Source organism: Equus asinus, chromosome 1 (genome assembly GCF_041296235.1).
Source record: "Equus asinus isolate D_3611 breed Donkey chromosome 1, EquAss-T2T_v2, whole genome shotgun sequence".
NCBI classification, from domain to species: domain Eukaryota; kingdom Metazoa; phylum Chordata; class Mammalia; order Perissodactyla; family Equidae; genus Equus; species Equus asinus.
In genome coordinates, this window is record NC_091790.1 from 166,118,669 (window position 1) to 166,139,878 (window position 21,210).

Here is a 21,210-nt window from a genome sequence, read left to right on the forward strand (position 1 = left end):
TGTGGTTGCTGGCTTTGAAGATGGACAAAGTGGCCATGAGCCAAGGAATGGGGGTGGCTTCTAGAACTGGAAAAGGCAAGGCAATGGATGCCCCCCCAGAGCCTCCAGAAAGGAACATAGCTCTGCTGATACCTTGGTTTTAACCCAGTGGACCCCATTTGTGGCTTGCGAACTATGGAACTGTAAGGTAATAAATTTGTATTGTTTAAACTACCAAGTTTGTGATAATTTGTTACAACAATAATAGAAAATGAATACACACATGATAAAAAAGTATATAACTGATATGCATTTCTGGTTACAGAAGTAAGGCACCCATAGTACTAAAAAAAAAAAGCAAACACAGCAAAAATATTTAATGCAGAAAATTTAAATCCCTTGTAATTCCCATCCCTGATCCTTGCCTGATACCCACTCTTGACCGATGGATACGTGTCTGTTGGGTAGGACCCTCTTCCTCTCAGGCCTCCAGCTGCCTATCCACAGCCATAAACTGCCATCACTACTTGGTAACATATGTGTGACACCAGACTAATAACTATGATATGTAGACAATGCAAAAATATGGCACTAGGGCCACAATAAGAAACTGTCCCTCAAACCTGGCTCTTAGATCCTGAAGAAGAGAGTTTTCACAGCCATACAAGTTAATCACGAAAAAAATTTCCGAGTGACACTTTGGGAGTTTGCTGTCACCTAGCAGGACCTCACCCTGCACAGGTGGGATATCATCGCCACCAACCTGAGCACATACTATGATGAACCACATGGACCTGAGAGCCTTGCTCACTTCCCTCCTCCAGCCCTGCTCACCTCCTCCAGCCTGAGGCCTCTGGTTTCGCTGGCTAATGATGTCTTCTTGGATAAACTGTAAGTTCTATAGGATGTAAGTGTCTAAGTGCTCATCCCCTGGAGCCATTCCTCTGCAGGAATGCGGTAATATTTTCCATATACCTTACCTGTGCAAGGTCAACAACAATAACACTTGCATTACTGCCGTTTATAAAAATGTCAGTTTCTGTATTCAGGAGAAGCAGGGGGAATGAAATCCTCTCAGAGAGCAGACAGACACCTGATGTCAGAACACACGACACCCAGCGAGCTCTCCTTCTCCTGGAGGAATGGGTGTCCCCAGCATATGAAAGCTGAGGACCAGATGGCTTTCAGAAACACTGCGGTGCATGAAGAGTTAACTGATCCAGGGGCAAAGTGCCATAGCCATTTCAGAGACTACTGATTTGACTCTCCACTTTTCCTGGATCGATTGTACAAAAGGGTCTCCCTCCTCCGTCTTCCCTCTCTCCCAGGGATGATTTGCACCTGAATTGCAAACGTTCTCATAATCAAGTGAAGCACACTTAGGAGGCTGCAGTTATAATCACAAGGGAATTAATGGGCTTCTTTCCTCCACTTCCCTTTCTGAATCACGCGTGTCCATAGCTGCTCAGACCCTTGGCAGCTCTAGATTGCAGCATCCAGATCAGTGCTCTCCATTAAGGGGCATCACTGGGGCTTATTTCAATGAATTAAATAGATGCCCCAAAACAACTGAGATGGAATGGCGTTCATCTGCTATAACTAAGGTAAGATCATTATGCTGATGGAGCCAGGCAGGTTAGAACCTGACTAAGGCTTAGGAAAGTATGTCCTTTCCTTTTCCTGGTTTTCTTTCTTTTCAACCAATATTGGTTCAAGATGCCACAAATCAGAAATATGGTGGAAAAGGAGAGATGTGAATTCAAAGAAAAGGTGACAGGGAGACAAAGGCCAACAAGAATTTCAAGCACAAGCCCATGAAGGCCCCATAGGATGACTGTGCGACCAGACCCTTAGACTCTTAGAGTCATGTCCCTAGTGCCAGGTCAGTGGGCATGGGTGATGGGGTTAACCATACCCAGAGCCATATATCGTAGCAAATTGGCAGTATTAAAGGTCTAAATCTACTTATCTGAAACATCAGTTTTTATCAGCCATGTCATTATTGTTAACAAGGCTTTTACCTAAGGATAAAGATTTTGTTTATGTTGAAAAGCACACATGGCGCTTCTGCTTTCTCTAAATTTGTCAACACTCTTCTCCCACCCAATATTCCTTCACAAACAGAAATGTGAAAATACACTCTTATGGAAAACCAAAGGACATCTCCATTCAAAGAATCAAATGTTTTCTGTAAACCAGAAACGTTCCATATAAACTTAGTTCCCTGAAAGAAATCCTACATTTTAATAAAATTTCTTGGTGACACAGCAAAGGGTAGATTATCTCAATACATCCATAATCCACAGAGAAACCAAGTGACCTAGACAGAGCAGTGTTCCTATCTCACTCTCTCCGTGGAAGCCACTTGTACAGGTGGAGGGAAGGTGTTTTCCCCAACAGATCTGCAATAACAAGGCATCCCAGACTAATGCCATTAAAGGAAAAAGTTCATCTAGACAATGCTTCTCAAGAAAGTGTCTCTGCTGGCGGCTCCAGCTTAGTAGGCCAAAAGGAACATGGCTACTCCAAGCTTATCCCCAGAGAGAAGAGGGCATTGCCCCAGAGAGATGAGATGTAGATACAGCTTCCTGTCTACATAGGTATGTCTTTCTTTCTCCATTCAGAAAGCAACCTGAAATCACAGTCATCCTCATTCTCTCAATTTTCCAATGCCTTCCACACATAGCTAAGGGACCACGCCAAGGTGAGACTCCTTTAGGGACACAGGAAGCTGCTGCCTCTGCTTCAGATTCACCTTACCTTGTTGAAGTCTTCAGAAGTTGCCCTCATTTCCTTCCATGTCTTGTTCAGGAGCTGGATACAGATGCAGAAAAACTCCTCAAAGGATCTGTCATGGGTGAAGAACATCGGGTGGAAGTCGTTGCAGGTCTCACTAGCTGGAGAAAAGAGAAGGGAAATAAGGGAGGAAGTTTGAAAAGTGAAATGAGATGACACAGCCACATGTAGACGTCCCAAAGAGAGATGATGGGAGGCATATCTGGCTCAAGCCACAGTGGAAAAAAGGCACTTTGAAAAAGCAAACTAAGGATAATCCTAGTGCAACTTCGAAGTTTAAGGTCAGCTGGTCAGACCTCCCCTTAGGCACATATTTTGACTGAAGGAAGTCAGCTCCCAATCCACCCCATAATAGGACTCGTATGGCTTTGTTCCAGGTTCTCTGGTGTTGAATATAAGCTCTGTATCTGCCCTCTTGACTCTATAAAGACTATTCAAACTGCCCTCTAAGTCACAGCTACTCCATCACCCTTAATTTCCCCTTTCTCAAAGAACAATTGGCAGAAGATGAGCTTTCCCAAATACACAATTAATTGCAACTTTGAAAACAGTATTCTTGATTATTTCTCCAGGGGGCTCTTTGCCCTCTTAAGGCAGTGAGCAGGGGACATTTGAGATCATTAACCATCTGATGCCATTAACCATTTGTTTTACATTCCCAGACACAGATGGCTAGAGGTCAAGGCAACCCAAACGGCTTTGAAGGGGGAAACTGTCTGGTCCTGGACAAAACCATGAAGTCAGCCAGATAGCCTTTGAGCCGTCCCATTATAGAGCTTCCCTGGGTTAGACTCAGTGCTCTGAGCTCTAGGTATGGTCAAACCTCTCTTCCTTCCCAGTACAGAGCCCCAGCCCCTCCCTTCTTCCAAGCTCTCTGTCAAGCTTACATTTTTATTTTTTTTACTTATTTACTTTTACTTTTTGTTTTTTTTTTTGTGAGGAAGATTGTCACTGAGCTAACATCTGTTGCCAGTCTTCCTCATTTTGCTTGAGGAAGATTGTCACTGAGCTAACATCTGGGCCAATCTTCCTCTATTTTGTATGTGGGATGCCACCACAACATAGTTTTATGAGCAGTGTGTATGTCCATGCCCGGGATCCGAACCTGTGAACCCCGGGCCACCAAAGCATAGCGCACGAACTTAACCACTATGCAACCAGGCCAGCCCCAAGCTTACATTTTTATAGCCTTTTTACATACATCTCATTTGATCTTTATAATGCCTCTTACTGTTCATTTCTTATGGATGAGGACACTGGAGTCCGAGGAACTAGGCTTTGTGATCCCCAAAACAGTTCCCTAAGTTTTTTAAAAGCAAATATTTAAGTTGTCAGGTATAGCGAAAGAATTTCTATTTTAATTGAAATCTCTTTAAAGAACAATTCATCTTCAAGGCTCCAAATGGTGAATGTTAAGGCCTGGGAGCCCAGGAGAAGAGGAAGGGGCAGGGTGGTAGGAGGGTTTACAGCAGAGACCTCCTGTACCTGGGGAAAGCCCTGACGCCCATCGTGTGGTTGAACACCAATTTCACTTAGAGAGAATCCTCTGGTGCAGGCCCCTAGGGATGAACCCTGATCAAATCTAAGGGGACATGTTCTGCTCTGGCAGGGCCACCATCTATTATACACTAGCCTCTTCTATCGTCAACCTTTGTGAATACAATGAATTCCAGACCTCTGAAACAATTTAAAACAACAACAAAGTGGTGCATGTGTGTATAGCTCACCCCTTCTGAAAGGCGCAACCCACTATGAAGATACACAGATGCGGTTTTCCTCCAGACAAAATAAGGGTACAGGCTAGCAGCAAAGTGCAGTCATGTACAAAGGGTTTGGTCTAGGGGCAGAAGATTTGGGTTCAAGTCCAGCCCATATCAATCAGGAGCAAGTCACGTCACCCTTCTGAGCCTTGATTTTCTTGACTAAAAAATGGAAATGAAATCTCCTCTGTCTTCTCTACAGGCTCTGGAGAGAAGCAAGTGCCATGATTCATGGGAAAGCAATTTGAAAGGATTAAAGTTGATGCAAATATGGAGAGAGGTGGTGGTGATGATAACGAATGTTATGCCAGCATATTGCTTCCAGGGACACCCGTTGTTCTTTATTTCCCCCAATTTCTAGTCAAGCCTGTTCACATCTCAGAAACTAGAAGTAAGAACACATAAGCCAACCCACCCCCAGCCTGTGTTACTGGCAGAGAGATGGTGAAAGAGAAGTTCTGACCTGAGACCCAAAGCTACTTAAGGAACTTGGAAGGTAAACACAGGTGGATTGTGTGTTTGCTGTCCTGGGCAATGAGCTGTCAGTTTCACTTTCAAAAGCACTGAAGCCAATAAAATTTACAAGTCTACAGAAGCACTTTAAAACACTATTGCTGTCTAAGAACTCGTTATTAATCACATTATCACAGTAGCTTTTGTGGGCCTAGTGTGATTATATGCGTACTTTACACCCTAGTTAAAGTTTTTATGGAATTACTGAAGCTGAGACAGCCAGACAAAACTGAGACCTACAAGCCCTGCTCTTGCTTGAGTGAGGAAGGAAGGAAGCAACAGCATTAACAATAGGGAGTATTTGTTGAGTGCATATGATGCACCAAGGGCTCTGCAGGCATTACATTTATCCTCTTTTCAGGAGCTTTTTTTAGGTGGCCCCAAATGAGCATTTGAAACCCACAACTTAGTTGACCCAGCAGCAGGCTTCCTGCCTTAGTTGACATCAAGAGCTCGGGGCATTTCCTTGTGACTGCTGCTTTGAAAATTAACTTCTCCACTCAACTCTCCTAGATATCTTTGCACTCTTCCTTCAGCAGAAACCAGGATCTTGTCTGGCTGTCCAATGGGGCTCGTAACAAGTGCACAGCCAGAGCCTGCTGACGGACAACACCTGGCCATGCGACAGCAGCACCACCACCAGCCATACCACCACCACGAGTCACTTGTCAGGCACTGGATCTACCTTATTGGTACTTGTTACAACAAGCAGATGAAGAAGATATCATCAATTTACTTATTTTTTAATCAGAAATAAGAGAGTTAGAAAGGTTAGGTGACTTGTCCGAGGTCACGTGGCCTGGAAGTGGTAGAATTGGGATTCAAACTCAAGTCTACTTGACTCTAAAGGCCACCATTGTTCTGTTGTACTCACTTCCTCATTCTGTTTTGCATTTAGCCCTGCCTCCACTGCACCCTCTCCCCTCAACACAAATCTGAAAGAAATGTTTTTCCAACCGCAGAAAAAGTTTATGAAGTAAAATCTTACAAGTGGCACAACATTTATTAATGCTTAGGGTATATTTAGAGTCTGGGATTCCTCTGCTTTCCCCCGAACTAGTCATGGTCTGGGTGGAATCAGATGCAAAACACCAGGTGTAGGGACAATAGCGTATGTGCCCTATCTTAACCATGTGTCCTTCTGGCCCCTTCTGGGCAGGCTGCCAACCATCTAGTATTGTAACTGCTTCTTTCAAAAAACATCACATTCTGAGGGAACAGAGTCCTTCCACCAGAGCTACTGATCCTTGGAATGCTGGCCATGCAGGGACAGTTCCTCCTGGCAAGCATGTAGCCTTCTGTTCCCCTGCCTAAGTAAGCAAACCCCTCTCTTCATTGTAGCAGGTGCAGGTGCACAACGCTGTCCAGCCAGCTGCTCCTGGACATTCCTCGTAAGTAAGACCCAATAAAGCTTTATGTCTTGTATGCCATCTCCAGGTCTTTACTTCAGTCTCTCCACAACCTATCCTGCACCGCTTGTGCAACTGGGTGTGTGGCCAGACACCAGGGTTACACTCCTCTTCTGGATCTTACCTCTCCTCTCCCTGGGTCAGGTCAAGCTGCACTCTTGACAACTCTCTTCAGTACCCAAGAAATAGTCTACCTGGTTCCAACTTCTACTAAACTAACTCTTTTGTCTTCCTCAAGATATTCCCAGCTTCTGCCACAAGCCAAGTTTCCCCCAGATCATCAGTCACTGGGAAAGAGTCACAATGGATGAATTTATTTGACTTATTTCAAGAAACTAACAGGTTGAGTTCCATGTTAATAGAAACCCAATTTTGTTCATTGCATCAATGTGCCCACTTGAAAAAACTACATTTCCCAGCCTTTTTTTATAACTAAAAGTGGTCATTAGGACCCAATCCCAACCAATAATAGATAAGTGAAAATTTCTAGGTAGAGTCTCCAGGAAAGACTGTTAAAAGGGGGGAAGACTTGATTGGCTTGATCCCTTTTGCCTCTGCCTTCATACTTCAACTTCTTCATGTTTGGGACACAGGAGTGATGACTGGAGTTCCTGCAGCCATTTTGGCAGTATAAAAACGAGGGCTACATCCTCAAGCAGAAGGAGCTCCTGATAACACTTTGGAGCCACCATACCAACCCTGAAATGTTCTCCTAAGGAATTCTTTGTACACGATTTGTTTAAGTCACTGTTTTCAGGTTTTCTGTTATTCTTACATATATGAGATTACTGATATGGAAACTTAACTCATGCAAGCAAACAGACATTAGCACAAGACAATACTTATTCAAGATTATTGGAGGACACAGACTAAGTAGGAATGAGAAGGCAGAATAGTCGACCTTCATTCACAGACTGAATGTGACGCTCCCTAGCATGCTATGTAACCTTAGACAATTAAACCCCCTGAATCTGTTTCCTCATCATAAAATATACGACTATATAAGGCTTGTAAGCATCAAATTAGATTATGTATATAACGTGTGTGGTAAAGTGCCTAGCACACAGTATAGGCCTAGTAAACAGTGCTATTAGGTATTATTTTTATCATCATTATCAGCACATTATATAGCTTCTTAAAAATTTAACAAATCTAGGATATAAAGAAGGAAAGAAAAATCTGGTAAATGGCCTTTGGGGTCCTATTGATATGGAGAGGGTGAGATCTATCAATCGTTCTTGTCTTTTTTTTTCATTAGTGCAGTATAATTGACATGTAACATTCTATTAGTTTCAGGTGTACAACATAATGATTTAACATTTGCTATATTAGAAAATGATCACCACAATAAGTCTAGTTAGTTAACACCCATCACCATACACAGTTACAAATTTTTGCTGCCGTTGACTCTCTGAATCCTCAATCAGAACAAAGGTACTATTGCCATCCTTATCAGATAGAAAACTGAAGAACAGGGCCGCTAAATAACTTGCCGTGCAAAGGCCAGTAATCAAATTCAGCATTCTATAACCAGAGCCCATGTTCTCAACCAGCAAATCAAGGGACTGGATAGCCATCATCCTAGACTTCTTTAAAAGTCTCATCCTTGCAGTAAGGAATGGGCAAACGACCAATCAAAAGCAATTTGCTCCTTGACATATCACACAAGAAACAATGAAAAGAATTTGAAGTATTTTGGGATTTATGGCACCTTGTTTTAAGGATGCTTGTCTATTAGGGGTAATGATAAAGTACTAAGTATTAATATGTTTTTCCTCTAAAACGTTCAAATTCCAGATATTCAGGATGGAGAATTATTGAGTGGGAAGAACCCATCCAGATTATCTGATCTGTTTTCCTTTCCCACTTTGTGGGTAAGAGAGGTGGGAAAGGTAAAATGGCTCCCTCGAGAGTTCATGATGGCAGAAAGGGGCAAAGAAGCTGGGAGCCAGACTGCTGGGATCAAACCCTGGTTCTAGTACCTACTGCTGAGTCACCTGGGCATGTCACTTCATCTGTTCATGCCTCAGTCTTTTCATCTGTAAACTGGGGACAACAACGGTATAAACTTCATCAGGTTGCTGTGAGGATTAAATGGGAACAGTCACTACAAGAAGTTAGCTCAATGCAAGTGTGAGCCAGTAGGATTATGATGCTCATTGTACATCAGGTGGACCCTGGCCTAGGCCATCCCATTGATAAATGTGAGGTTGCATCAGCGTCCAGGGAAGGCCTAAGTCTCAAGAATAGGGTCCTTAATTCAGAGGTTTAAACAAACAATCAAATAAAAACGGGGTGGGGGGGGTGAGGTTTATCACTGCTTCTCAAGGAAAAGAAAAACACTGAGAAGAGTATTGAATTAGCAGGCAGTAGTTTTATAAATGAAATTTAGAGAGAAACTTTCAATGAGACAAAAATAGTAAGACTTTTTTTAAAAACAAAATTGTTTCTAAGCACATTATTTTTAACACAATGAGATTCTACTTTATAAAAAGAATCAACTTAGTGGTCTTTTAAGTCTAGAATATTAAGCTATTTTCAGAGTTGAGGATAAAATGAGTTCTTATTAATTTGCTGATAGCTAATTCATTTATAAATAAGCCAGCGTTGAAAGCAGCTATAATCCAAGCACATATTTTTAAAAGTAAAAATAAGAATGTTGTACACTTATGTAGCACTTTGCCTTTCAAAGTAGATTTGTTCCATTTTCCATTGGATAGTGTGAGGTATCGTCACTGGAGTCTCAGAGAACAAGGGCTACTGCAGTGGAGAGAGTAAATGATGAAAGATGAGTCCAGAGAATGGGTGCCAGCGCTGCCCCACGACCTTGAGAAGGTCGTCTCAGCTCCCTGGGCTCCAGGTTTCCTCCCTATAAATGAGATGGGCTTGTAAAGTTCCTGCTAACTCCAAAATTCTGAGTCTACATACACACACACACACACACACACACACACACACACACACATACTCACTCACACACCTGATAATGTATTTTCAACTCCCTAATGCCCATCAATAATTATAGGACTTGGAGATTGTACCTGCACTGAACTTTACTTCCTAAATTATTATTTCCTTGAGTGACAAGATGGCCAGACATTTCACTTAGGATGCTAAGCCACCAAAATGGCATTTGATAGGCTTAAAAAATGTTTGATGAACTAGTATTTACAGAAAATTGTTAGTTGGCTTTACATCCTTTTAGCCTATTAATATCACCTAATGCAGACCATTACATAAGAAAATTACTTGACTAAAGGTAGAATGACAAGATGATACAGGCATATGCACATTATTTCTGCTCTTTCATGAGAATTTCCAAGACAAATATAATTTGTGAGAGGCTTAAAAGCTCTGTTCCATGTGTTCTGTGACCCTAGTTATGCTAGGAGAGACTGAACCCACTGACAAGTGACTATAGGGACACAAATTAGAGAGGTTCCAGGCAAATTCTGAATCTTTTTACCAAAAGAGAGATAAGCACTGGCCTAACACAAAGAGCATCTGTTTTAAAATTATGAGCCACAGGAAGAAGGGGATATATCACACACACACAAAAACACATGAAAACGGCCAGAGTGGTTGTAAAATCTTACTAGTTATTCATAGCATGGAAACTCAGATTAGAACTATGTGTGGCTCTAGGGTCAGTCTGGAGAAAATATTTGTGAATTCTCAGATGCAAATGTGTATGTAGACCTTTATACCTTTGCAGAAAATCTTACCCTGCGGTCTTTGAATTTTCTATTTTTAGACCTGGTATTCTTTAATAGCTTGGTTTTAGAGTTTTGGTACTGTGGGAAGATCTGAAAAGTTCAGAACCTTTTGTAGGTGGGAGAAGTGAAAAGAGGAGCTTGAGGGCAAAGAATTTGAAGTTCCCCTAACGCTACTGAGTGCCGCCAATGTAGCAGCTCCCACCCCTGCTATTTCCGGACAGGGGATCAGAGGCTTGAAGCCTGCTCAGCTCTTCCCAGCTCCTGAAGCCTGGTTTAATAGAACTCTGGATATTCTTTTCTATCCTCTATCATGCCTAAAAATAGTATGAAATCTACACTGAAAAGATACACAGTAGCTAATCCAATGCTCCATTGTTCACCTTCTCTATGGGCCTTTTTTTAAGGACATGGAGAGAGAGATAAAAATACCGACTAGTGTTAGGGCTGAAAATCAGACTCTAGCACCAAAAGGCAGCCAATTCAGCAAGAACAATCTGAGGTCACATCCCAGGCATGCAGTGTGAGTTAATAACAGAGGTTCTGGAGCAAGGTTGGCCTAGGTGCAAATCTTGGTGTCACTATTTAATCGCACTATGACCTTCATTAACTTCCTCTGCACCTCAGTTGCCTCATTAAAAAAAAAAAACACAATGCCTCCTATCTCATGAGATTGCGGGTAGAATTGAATGGAAAGCAGTAAGAGATTCATATATTAACAGATGAAATAGCACTCGGTACATGCTAGTTGTTAGCAGTCTTAATGGCAAAATAATTGTTATTGTACTTAGCTAAAATGACAAATTTGGAGAAACGACACATTCAGATAGAAAGACATAAAACTACAGTAATTAAAACAGCTTGATACTAGCTCATGGACAAAAAACCAGAACGATGGAATGAATAGGGAGTCCAGATACAGATCTTTATATACAGTTACTAGATTTATGACAAAGGTGACATTACAGTGGAAAAGATTTTCAATAACTTGTGCTGGGCCAATTGTATATGCATCTGGAAAAAATGAATTATGACTTCCTACCTAAAGCCATCCACAAAAATCACCTCCAGGTAGATTACAAATCTCAATATGAAAAGAAAAACAGTGAAGCTTCTAGATAACATAGGAGAATATATGCATGACTTTGAGGTGAGCAAAGATTTCTTAAACAGGATTGAAAAATCATTAACCTTAAGGAAAATTGGATTGGATTATATTAAAATCAAGAACTTCTTTTTTTTCTTTTAAAGATTGGCACCTGAGCTAACAACTGTTGCCAATCTTCTTCTCTTTTTTTTTTTTTCTTCTTCTTCCAAAAGCCTCCCAACTTATTTTCTAGTTGTGAGTGCCTCTGGTTGTGCTATGTGGGACCCCGCCTCAGCACGGCCTGATGAGTGGTACCATGGATCTGAACCAGCAAAACCTTGGCCCGCTGAAGTGAAGCGCACAGACATAACCACTTGGCCATGGGGCCGGCCCCTAAAATCAAGAACTTCTGTTCATCAAAAGATACAATAAGGATGGCAACCACACAGTTGGAGAAAAACTCGCAACATTATCTGACAATAACTGGTATCCATGATATATAAATATCCCTATAAATCAATAAGAAAAAGACAGACAACTCAATACAAAAATGGGCAAAATGTAAATAGGCACTTCAGGAAATAGGGTATTTAATCGGTCAATAAACACATGAAAAGGTGCTCAGCTTTTTTAGTCATCAGGAAATGCAAATTTAAACAACAATGAGATACTTTCAAACATCCACCAGAATGGCTACAATGAAAAGATGGAAAATAGTAAGTGTGGATAAGAATGTGGAACAAATGGAATTCTCATACACTGTTGATGGAGTGTAAATTGGTTCAACCACTTTTTGAAAAACAACTTAGCAGTATTTAGTTAAGCTAAAATATTCATGCCCTATGATACAGCAATTCTACCCAAAGATAAACCCAACAGAAATGCATACATATGTGCTCCAAAAGAAATGTATGTAAATGTTTACAGCAGCACTTGTTCTAGCCTAAAACATGGAACAACCAAAATGTCCATCTAAGACATTAGATAAAAAAATTATAGGTTATTCATAAAGCAGCATACTTACTACAAAGAAATGATCGTTTTAAAAAAAATATGCTACATGCAATAACATGAATGAATTCAAAACACAATGTTAAACCAAAAGAGCCCTATACAAAACAGAGCATACTATATACCCTATTTATCTAAAGCTCAAAACAGGAAAAATTCATCTCTGGTAATGGAACCAGAGTATTATTCCTTTGGAGAGGGGAAGAAACTGGGGAGAGAGCGGCCCAAGAGGGTTTCTGATGGTTGTATAACACTCTCTATGTAGATTTATGTAGTAGCCAAATGGGTAGTTGGTGGTTGGAAAATTCATTTAGCTGTGCTGTGCCCTTAGGATTTGAACAGTTCTAAGCATTTGAGTTATATTTAGATAAAAAGTTAACTTAGTAGAATCAGAGCTTTCCAGGTGAATAAGAAGGGACAACGCCATTTTAGACAGGGCAAAACTATTTCATATGATTTAGGCGGGCTTTTCACAAGCAGTGCTGCGTTTGCCCTCCCATCAACTCTGGAACCAGGGACTGGCATTTTTTGTAGCCTGGCTTACCGACTGGATAAAAAGCATAACCTGTCTATGCAGGCATTCTAGTCCAATTATCTAACTGGTATCACCTTCTAAAGTTGGTCAGGGGTACCTCTTCACACCTGGACTTTACTTGAATTTCATCTGTTGGATGGATAAAAGACTACATGCATGCACTCTCTTTTGTGAGTGGGGAATCCCAACCTCACTGAAGAGTACTGCAAGTGCTGATGTAAAAGCTATAATAGATTTAACTAGTTGTGTATGAGCTCTAAGAAGAGTCACAAGTTTCAACTAAATAATCTCTCTCCTTCCTCCCTCACTTCCTTCACCCACTCATTTATAGATCATTCAATCCTTCCTTCCTTCCTCCCTTCCTTCCTTTCTTCCTTCTGTCCATCCATCCACGTGTGTGAATGTCCATCTGTCCATCCATCCATTGGTCCGTCTGTCTATCCATCCATCCACCCATCCATCCATCCATCCATCCATCCATCCACCCACCCATCCAACTAGCAAGGTGGTTAAGAGCACAGCCCTGGAGCTAGGCTGCCTGAGTTTGGATCCTGGCTCTGCCACTCATTATCTATAGGACCTTGAGCTCATGAGCAGGGAGAGATGAGTGAAAGATGAGGCTGAAGATGTAGGCAGGCATCAGATCATCTAATTCTTTGTAGACTACATTGGGGAGTGTGGGCTTTATTCCACCTGCAATGGGAAGCCATTAAAGGGGTTTAAATAGGAGTGTCATAAAGTAACAACTTCTCATCTCCTTTCTTACTCTACTTTTTGTCTATTTTTAATAGAATTAAAATTCAGATAATTTGAGGATTCCTGTTATTCTGGAATCCATTTACTTGATATCTTAGTGTATTAAGGATGAGTTGTGAACGAGATGGAAACTTTAGTGCTAAGTAGTTAGGAGTGGCAGTTCTGGAGTTAGGACGAGAGCTGGAATTCTTCTTCACACCTTGACTGTGTGATCCCAACCAAGTCCTTTAATGTCTCTAAGTCTCTTACTGTGATGACAATAATAGTAACTTATATCTTGTAGAACTGAGTAAAGATACAGGAAGAAGATTCTCATAAAATACTTAGCACAGTGCCTGGGATATAATAAGCACCCAATAAATGTTAGTCATAAAATGCTGCACAGAATACAAATACGCTGTGTAAATTTCTCCCCAAATCTTGAATTTAATACAAGGTTTAGTCTGTGGTGAAATCTTATTTACTTTACCCTCCCTTCATGAAGGTGTCTAGTTCTCCTGGAAAGTTACAGAGCAGCATGCCCATCATCATCTGTGAAATGTTTAACCAAAAGAAAAACTGTGCAGAAATCCCAGTAAATTAAGATTTCTGATAAGAATGAGCTAAGTGACCCCTGGAAGTTGCTTATAATTGAAAAATGGTCTTGCCCATATGCTCTGCGTTAGCTCTTTTCCTTTGTCCTCTGGCTAAAACAACTAAGACACGCAGAAAAATGGAACTCGGATCCTTGATACTTTATCTTTTGGCAAAATAATCATTTCTGGATTCACTTACAGGTCTATGAAAGGGCTCTTTCTTGGCCCACAGAGAAAAAAAGAGCTGTAAAAAAATGAATTCTTTGGGAAGGAGTATCAAGTTTGTGGTGTGAGCTGGCAATGCAAAACCAAGTGTGAAGTACACTTATCTTACTAAATACATTTTACCTACGTTTTGGCGGTGGTGTAGTTGGAGAATTGGGAGGGCACAGTGGGAGATTAGAAAAGTGGAAAATTCTAGTTGGGTGGTAAATAGTCCAAGGCAGGGCAAAAGAGAACATTATTCAAGAAGCAAATTCTGCATGCCCTTGTTAAAATTTCCTTTATAAGAAAATTATTCTGAGATGTGGCACATTAAGAGACTGTCATACGACAAATTTAGCATGGATATAAATAACTGCCTGTCCAACCATATGAGATGGGCATTCAAGGATTATATTGGGATAGAGGCAGATTAAGGAGCAGCTGGGATGTGCTCACTGAAGACCCAGCAAGAACTGTGTGTGCCACCACGTGACCACGGATTACACATTGACCCAGCGCTCAGAACCTTAGCTAGGGCTAGGGAGCCAGCAAAAGGGGCTAAAAATAAGTAAGCCTGAATCCGATAAATGTGAAATTAAGGAAAGAGGACATGCCAAGACTTGCTCATCACACAACTTCTTTCTTGTCTTTGGTGCTCAATAAACCACTTCCCTTAAAAACTCAGTGAAAGAGGGGCCGGCCCAGTGGCACAGCGTTTAAGTTCACACATTCTGCTTCTTGGCAGCCTGGGGTTCGCCGGTTCGGATCCTGGGTGCGGACATGGCACCCCTTGGCCAAAGCAGGCGTCCCACATATAAAGTAGAGGAAGATGGGCACGCATGTTAGCTCAGGGCCAAGCTTCCTCAGCAAAAAGAGGAGGACTGGCAGTAGTTAGCTCAGGGCTAATCTTCCTCAAAAAAAAAAAAAAAAAACACCTCAGTGAAAGAGACACACGTGTATGGTGACAGACAAAAACTAGACTACCGGTGGTGAGCACAGTGTAGTCTATACAGAAACTGATATAGATGTGCACCTGAAATTATACAATTTTACAAACCAATATGAACGCAACAAAATCTTTAAAAGACAAAAAATATCCTCAGTGATTACCTGTAGCTGTTGGAATAAAATGCAAATGATTTATTTAGCAAGGCATTCAACATTTCCCAGTGTGACCCTACTCCACTCTTCTAACTCTTCTCTGACCTCTGACGGAACCCTCAAGTCAATCATAGTTTCTACTGCTTCATCACATAAACGACCTCTGCTTATGTTTCCACACATTACGCTCTTGGGTTTCCCTCTTCATGGAGCCCAGTGAGTCGTCCTCCAAGCCCCTCCCTTCGCTGAAGGCACTTCACTCTGAAGCGCTGCCCGACTGCCTCTTCCTTTTTAATTTTCTCCACCTGTGTAGATTTCCTCTCCTCATTATGAGCCTACAAAAAATAGGAACACTGACTTAGTCATTCTTCATTCTTTATGGTTCTCACATGGCCAGCCTTCCTCAAACACACTCCTGCACTCCCTTCCTTGGTGTTGTGCCTCCTCATGCCTCCGGCCACGTGCTTTTCTTCTACGTGGTTTTCATTGTGCCCACTTCCTGCACTGCTTGTGGGACAGGATGTGGGATGGCCCCCAACTTTTGTATAACACACATCTCGCACGCCTGCTGTGATACGGGCACTTTGGAAGGCTCCACACGCTCCACCCACTGCCTTAAATTTGTCCTACATGCAAAATGACCCAGTCTCTCGTCCTCTCTCTCTTGATTTTCTGAAACCCAAGTATGTGTTCTCTTAAGAGAACAAGGAAGAACATTATGAAGAAGCGAAATTATTACGTAAATTCAACAGAAAAGAAAAACCAATCTGATTATGGTCCTAAAATACTTAGACATAACCCTCCCCTGTAGATCAACTGCCAACACCCTTTACAACGGTCCTTTTACATTCCCCACCCTTTCCAACTGTCCCTTTACTTTCCCCACCTGCCTCATGTACCACACACCCGCCTTGAGCAGGAGCGCTGGGCTTACTGCTCACCTGGACCCTTCTCCGACTCTGTCACAAGGAACATATGGCCTCAAGGATTGCACAGCAGGGTTGACAGTGTGTTCACCCTGGGTGGTGGAATCAAGGGAAACACCAAGGTGGGATCTGGGAGGATGGGGGTTTATATCAGTGAACAAGAAAAAGAGTTAAATCCCTAATATTTTCGGCTATAGTTCTGTCCAGTCCTCTCAAATGAGAGCACGATAAGGAGCACGGCTCGCGCCTACCCTGGACCAAGCGTGCAGGTTTGTGCAGAGGGGCAGAGAGGCCATCTCAGTGAATGAACAGAACATCAGGCCCCAAGAAGCATATCCTCAAGCATCATGGTAATAATTTAGGAAAAGGTCAAGCTTCTCACAGGCACTTGACTGAGATTTGCCAAAAAAAAAAAAAAAAGAGGAAGTTAAAGGATAAGGCATTAAATATCAAACCAGTAACAGCTGGCTGGAAAACCCGAAAAGGACATAATCTGAATAACAAGACACTTGGGGAATCTGCTTCAGCAAAGTAGAAGGTGAGCATCCTAGAAAGGTGAGTTATTTACTTTAGAAGATTGCAGTGACCATGTATCAGGAACTGTTCTAAGCTCCTTACAAATATTTTCCATTTAATCGTCACAACAATTCCATGAAGGAGGTGCAGGTATGATCAACCCCACCGTACAGAAGAGAAAACTGAGGCACAGATGAGCCACACAGCTTGGCTCACAGAACTTGTTGGAGCAAAGTCAGGGATTAACAAGTTTGGGTCCGGAGTTCCTGCCATCCTGCCACTTACTAGACAGCAATTTCCCTCCATGGAAGATTTTTAAAGCAGAAAGTTAATGCTTATTACAACGCCTATTTGCTGTGATTTAAAAATAAATTTAATTCCATTTCTTTCTTCTCTGACCCACTATTTTAATGAAGACTTGATCTTGCTAAGTAAGGTAATTTTTGGATATGCAATTCTTACAGTTGGTAAGACAGTACTGCCTTTTCTGATTTAGCTATGGCAGACGTATACCCACAGAAAAGTTATTGTTTTAATGTCAGGGGGAACAACTAACAATTTGTAGACTCTTAATTTCAGGGACCTTGTATTTGTTTATTGGCTTCTTAGGTCCTTACCTTAATAACAAAGACACAAAATGCATCTCCTTTAACGCAAGGCTTTTTGCTGAAGAAGATTGGCCCTGAGCTAACATCTGTGCCCATCTTCCTCCATTTTCTATGTGAGACACCTGCCACAGCATGGCTTGAGAAGTGGTGCATAGGTCCGCGCCCAGGATCCAACCCAACAAACCAGGGGCCACCAAAGTTGAGCACGCAAATGTAACCACTATGCCACCAGGCGGCCCCAATTGATGGGTAAAGATATATTTTAACCCTTTGTTATCTAAGTTCTCCTTATACTGAATGTCTGCTACTTCTTTCCCCCTAGTCTTGCTGGCATACAATGATAATCAGCACCTGAAGTTTCTATAATACCCTGGAATTTTCAGGTGGTTGTTATCCAATCACAGACTTTGCCTCCAGTTGAGTGCGCCCTAAACCAAATTCAGCAAGGGTTATTTTGGCCTCCATCTTCTGGGTAATCATTTTCTCTTTCTTTTTAAACCCTCACCAAGAAGAGGTCGTTTTAGATAAGAACACATCTTAATGAAAAACCTAACTAAGGGTGAGACTAAAATTAAGATGCTTTTAACCTTAGGAGAGAGATTCTGATGAAAATTCTCAGACTTCCCTTCTATATGCAATAAAAGCTAATGCTCTCAGACACTTTCATTCCCATTCTTTGCAGACAGTTATTCTATTTTTTGGTCATTCAATTTTGTTCTCGGTATTTTGAAACAGTTTTCTCCCTCTCCCCTGACAAATGCATTCAGGAACTTTCATTTTATAAAAAATTCCCAAATCTCTAAAAACAGAGAGTATTTCTGTCATTATTACTATTCTCTTACACATACAAGTGACTACGACATCTCATATGGTCACCGGAATGTACCATAACATAATATGGCGCCATGTTTCTTGGTAAGAAAGACATTATATTTAGTGTGTATATATGCATGTGGATTCCTTATGAATGCCTTCAAGATTATTTGAAAGCCATTAAAACCCCTGAAGGAAGAAAATAATGATAATAGCCCACTAACACTGGATAATTGTTCTTCTTCCCAATCTCACTATCCGTTTTTGTCTCCTTCATAGACTTGTTTTTAGTTTTGGGGTGTTTTATTCTGCCTAAGGTTCTGTTCTTACTTTTCTTTTCTTTTCTCTCTTCCCTCTTGTCCTAGGAGAACTCATCTAGTCCTACAACTTCCACACTCACAGCTGCCAAATTTCTATTTTGAGCCCAGATCTTTCCCCTCAGCTCCAGACAGCCAATTCCCTACTGGACATGCCCACCTGGATGTCACCTCAAACTCAAAATGGTCCAGACTGAACTCATTATCTCTACAGCCTATCCACACTTACTGGTTCCCCATCTCAGCTACCTCGTCCACTCAGTTGCCCAGGTTAGCCTTGATTCCTCACTCAGTCACCTTAAGAGCAAATATATTTCCTCCTTTCCTTTCCTACTGCCACTGGTCCCAGTTCAGGTGCTCATTACTGCTTTCCTTGATTATGACAAAAGGCTCCAAAATGGTCCCCCACCCTCAAGATGGATCCATTTTCCTCACTGCTCCACATTAGGAGTTCATTAAAATCTAACCATAGCCACAGCAAGATACACATATAGCAATAACAAGAGTTTAAACTGAATTCTATTAGTGCTTTTTCTTAGTGAAAATAATTAAGCCACTCTGCTTAAAATGCCTCAGCTAAAGCCCAAACTCCTTAATAATGCTTCACAATCTGGACCCTGCCTAGCCCTGAATAAGCCAATTTCAGGGCAAGTTTTTAAAAATAAGACTTCCAGAATGCATTTTTCTGGGAGAGAGTGAAAACAATTTCCAAATTTTGAAAACAGAATGACCAAAAAGATCAAATAAACTGTTTGCAATAAACCAGGCTTTAACATATGATTTTCCCACTACCTTAAACACCCTTCCTCATCTCATTCCTTCTCTATAGATCTTTCATGATCCAGGATCCAGTGCACTTGTTACCACCTCTATGGAATGCTTTTATTCCCATTATCTAGGGAGTGACGCGTCTAAGTGTCTCCATCTCACCTTCTGCCAGTTTCCCAATTCTCTATCCAATTTTGTGTCTTCTCATAGGAATTCTAAGACCCTTGAGACTTGGGACTATGCCTTTACTGTCTTTGTCTATTCAGTAGTTAGGGCCTCAAAAATGTTTGTGGACTGCATGGTTAGACATGAAGTGGTCCTTGTCTGAGAGGGCAAAGTAACTGAAGTCGTAACATTCAAAAATTCTTCATCTCCTTACATTGAAATATAGCACTAAAATATTATATTTCTTCCAGTGCCAGTTAATCACTAAATATCACCGCACCCCACGACAAAACACAACATGGTGACAGGAGAAGGTCCACGGAGACCATGCCCACACATTTCAGTGCCTCGGCTAAAATAAGCATGTGTGTGTGTGGGACTCACCATCATATTGTCCCAGGAAACTTGCCCTCCCATATTTAAAAATACACTTGTTTGGCTGGATTCTGGCTGCTCCTCATTCCAGGTCTGCATGAGTCACTGAAGAAACATCCTATTAGTGTGCACCCCCACTGATTGGCTTCCTTTGTATGTTCACAGTGAGTCAGGAAATATGACTCACAGTTCACTCTTAAGACAAAAAGAACTTGCTCTCCCTTCCTTTTCATTACCAATGTTTTGTGGGTTTCATTGGCACCTTTTAGAAACATTTACGGGAGCCAGGGAAAGGAAAATGCAGGGGGCAGCTTGAGAATTGGCATTACTTGTTTTTAACAAGGGACTCTATTTAAAGTGCCTTTCATCAGAGCTGCACAGATGTTTTGGAGACCCAACACATCCAAAGCTCACATCACTCCTGGGAAGCCAGTAACTGGCCAGGGTTGCTCTGCCCTGTCATCGATGGGGAGCAGGAATGCCTGATGGAGGTAAATATACTACATGATGCCCCTCTGCAGGGTTGGCACCTAAAGCTGGTCTCCCAGAGCTGCTGCTGATAAGATGGCTGGTTGGATCATTCTTTCTTGGTTAAGATACACCAGTGATGGCCAAGGAGAGAGACATTCTCCAGCATAATCAGTGGCCAAGTATGAACATGAAGCAAAATGAGAGGGCAATCAAATGACTGCTATCTTTTGTATGTCATCCAGGACACTCAATACCTGCCAATGCAAGAAGTTTTAGGCTCCATGACAGTTATAAATAATAGAGGTTAATTCCTTTCATTCCATTCCAGAAAACATTTTGAGGGCTATCCACACAAGTGAATCTGACACAGACTCTGTACAGAAGAACGGCAGAGTTATCCACCACAAAGGATGATGAGAGTCCAGAGGAAGGACAGGTTTACTTCCTTGGAGGAATTGGCATTTGAATTGGACCTAAGGATGGGGAGAATCTAATTCATAGTTCTGAATGTGTTTTGCTTTCAGAACAATTTCTCAGTCAGGCTCATTTCACATTCCATTTGCATTCAGACTCCAATTCCATAATCAATGTCTCTTGGAAGCATTTAAATGCATGCATATAAGTCTGCCTGAAAAGGGGACACTACTGTGCATGGTTCTACCAGGAGAGGGTTTACGGAGGCCAATAAATGCACCAGAGCAGAGATTCTCTAAGTCCAGATAGCTCTTCTTTCCAGGGGATCCTGGTGCAGTGAATTCTGCCTCCACTTTAATAGAAGGCGATAAAAATACTTGCCACCCACTTACCTCAGA

At 41.6% G+C, this 21,210-nt stretch overlaps 1 protein-coding gene across 4 annotated transcripts in view; it reads right to left on the reverse strand.

The window, feature by feature from the left end:
• Positions 1-21,210, reverse strand: part of ELMO1 (engulfment and cell motility 1) — a 521,525-nt gene that overhangs the window by 154,098 nt on the left and 346,217 nt on the right. For all 4 annotated transcript variants that reach the window (XM_014840709.3, XM_014840711.3, XM_014840712.3 and 1 more), the window contains one exon: positions 2,740-2,876. In XM_014840709.3, coding sequence (XP_014696195.1) covers positions 2,740-2,876 — 137 coding nt within the window. The remainder of the gene's footprint in view (positions 1-2,739; positions 2,877-21,210) is intronic.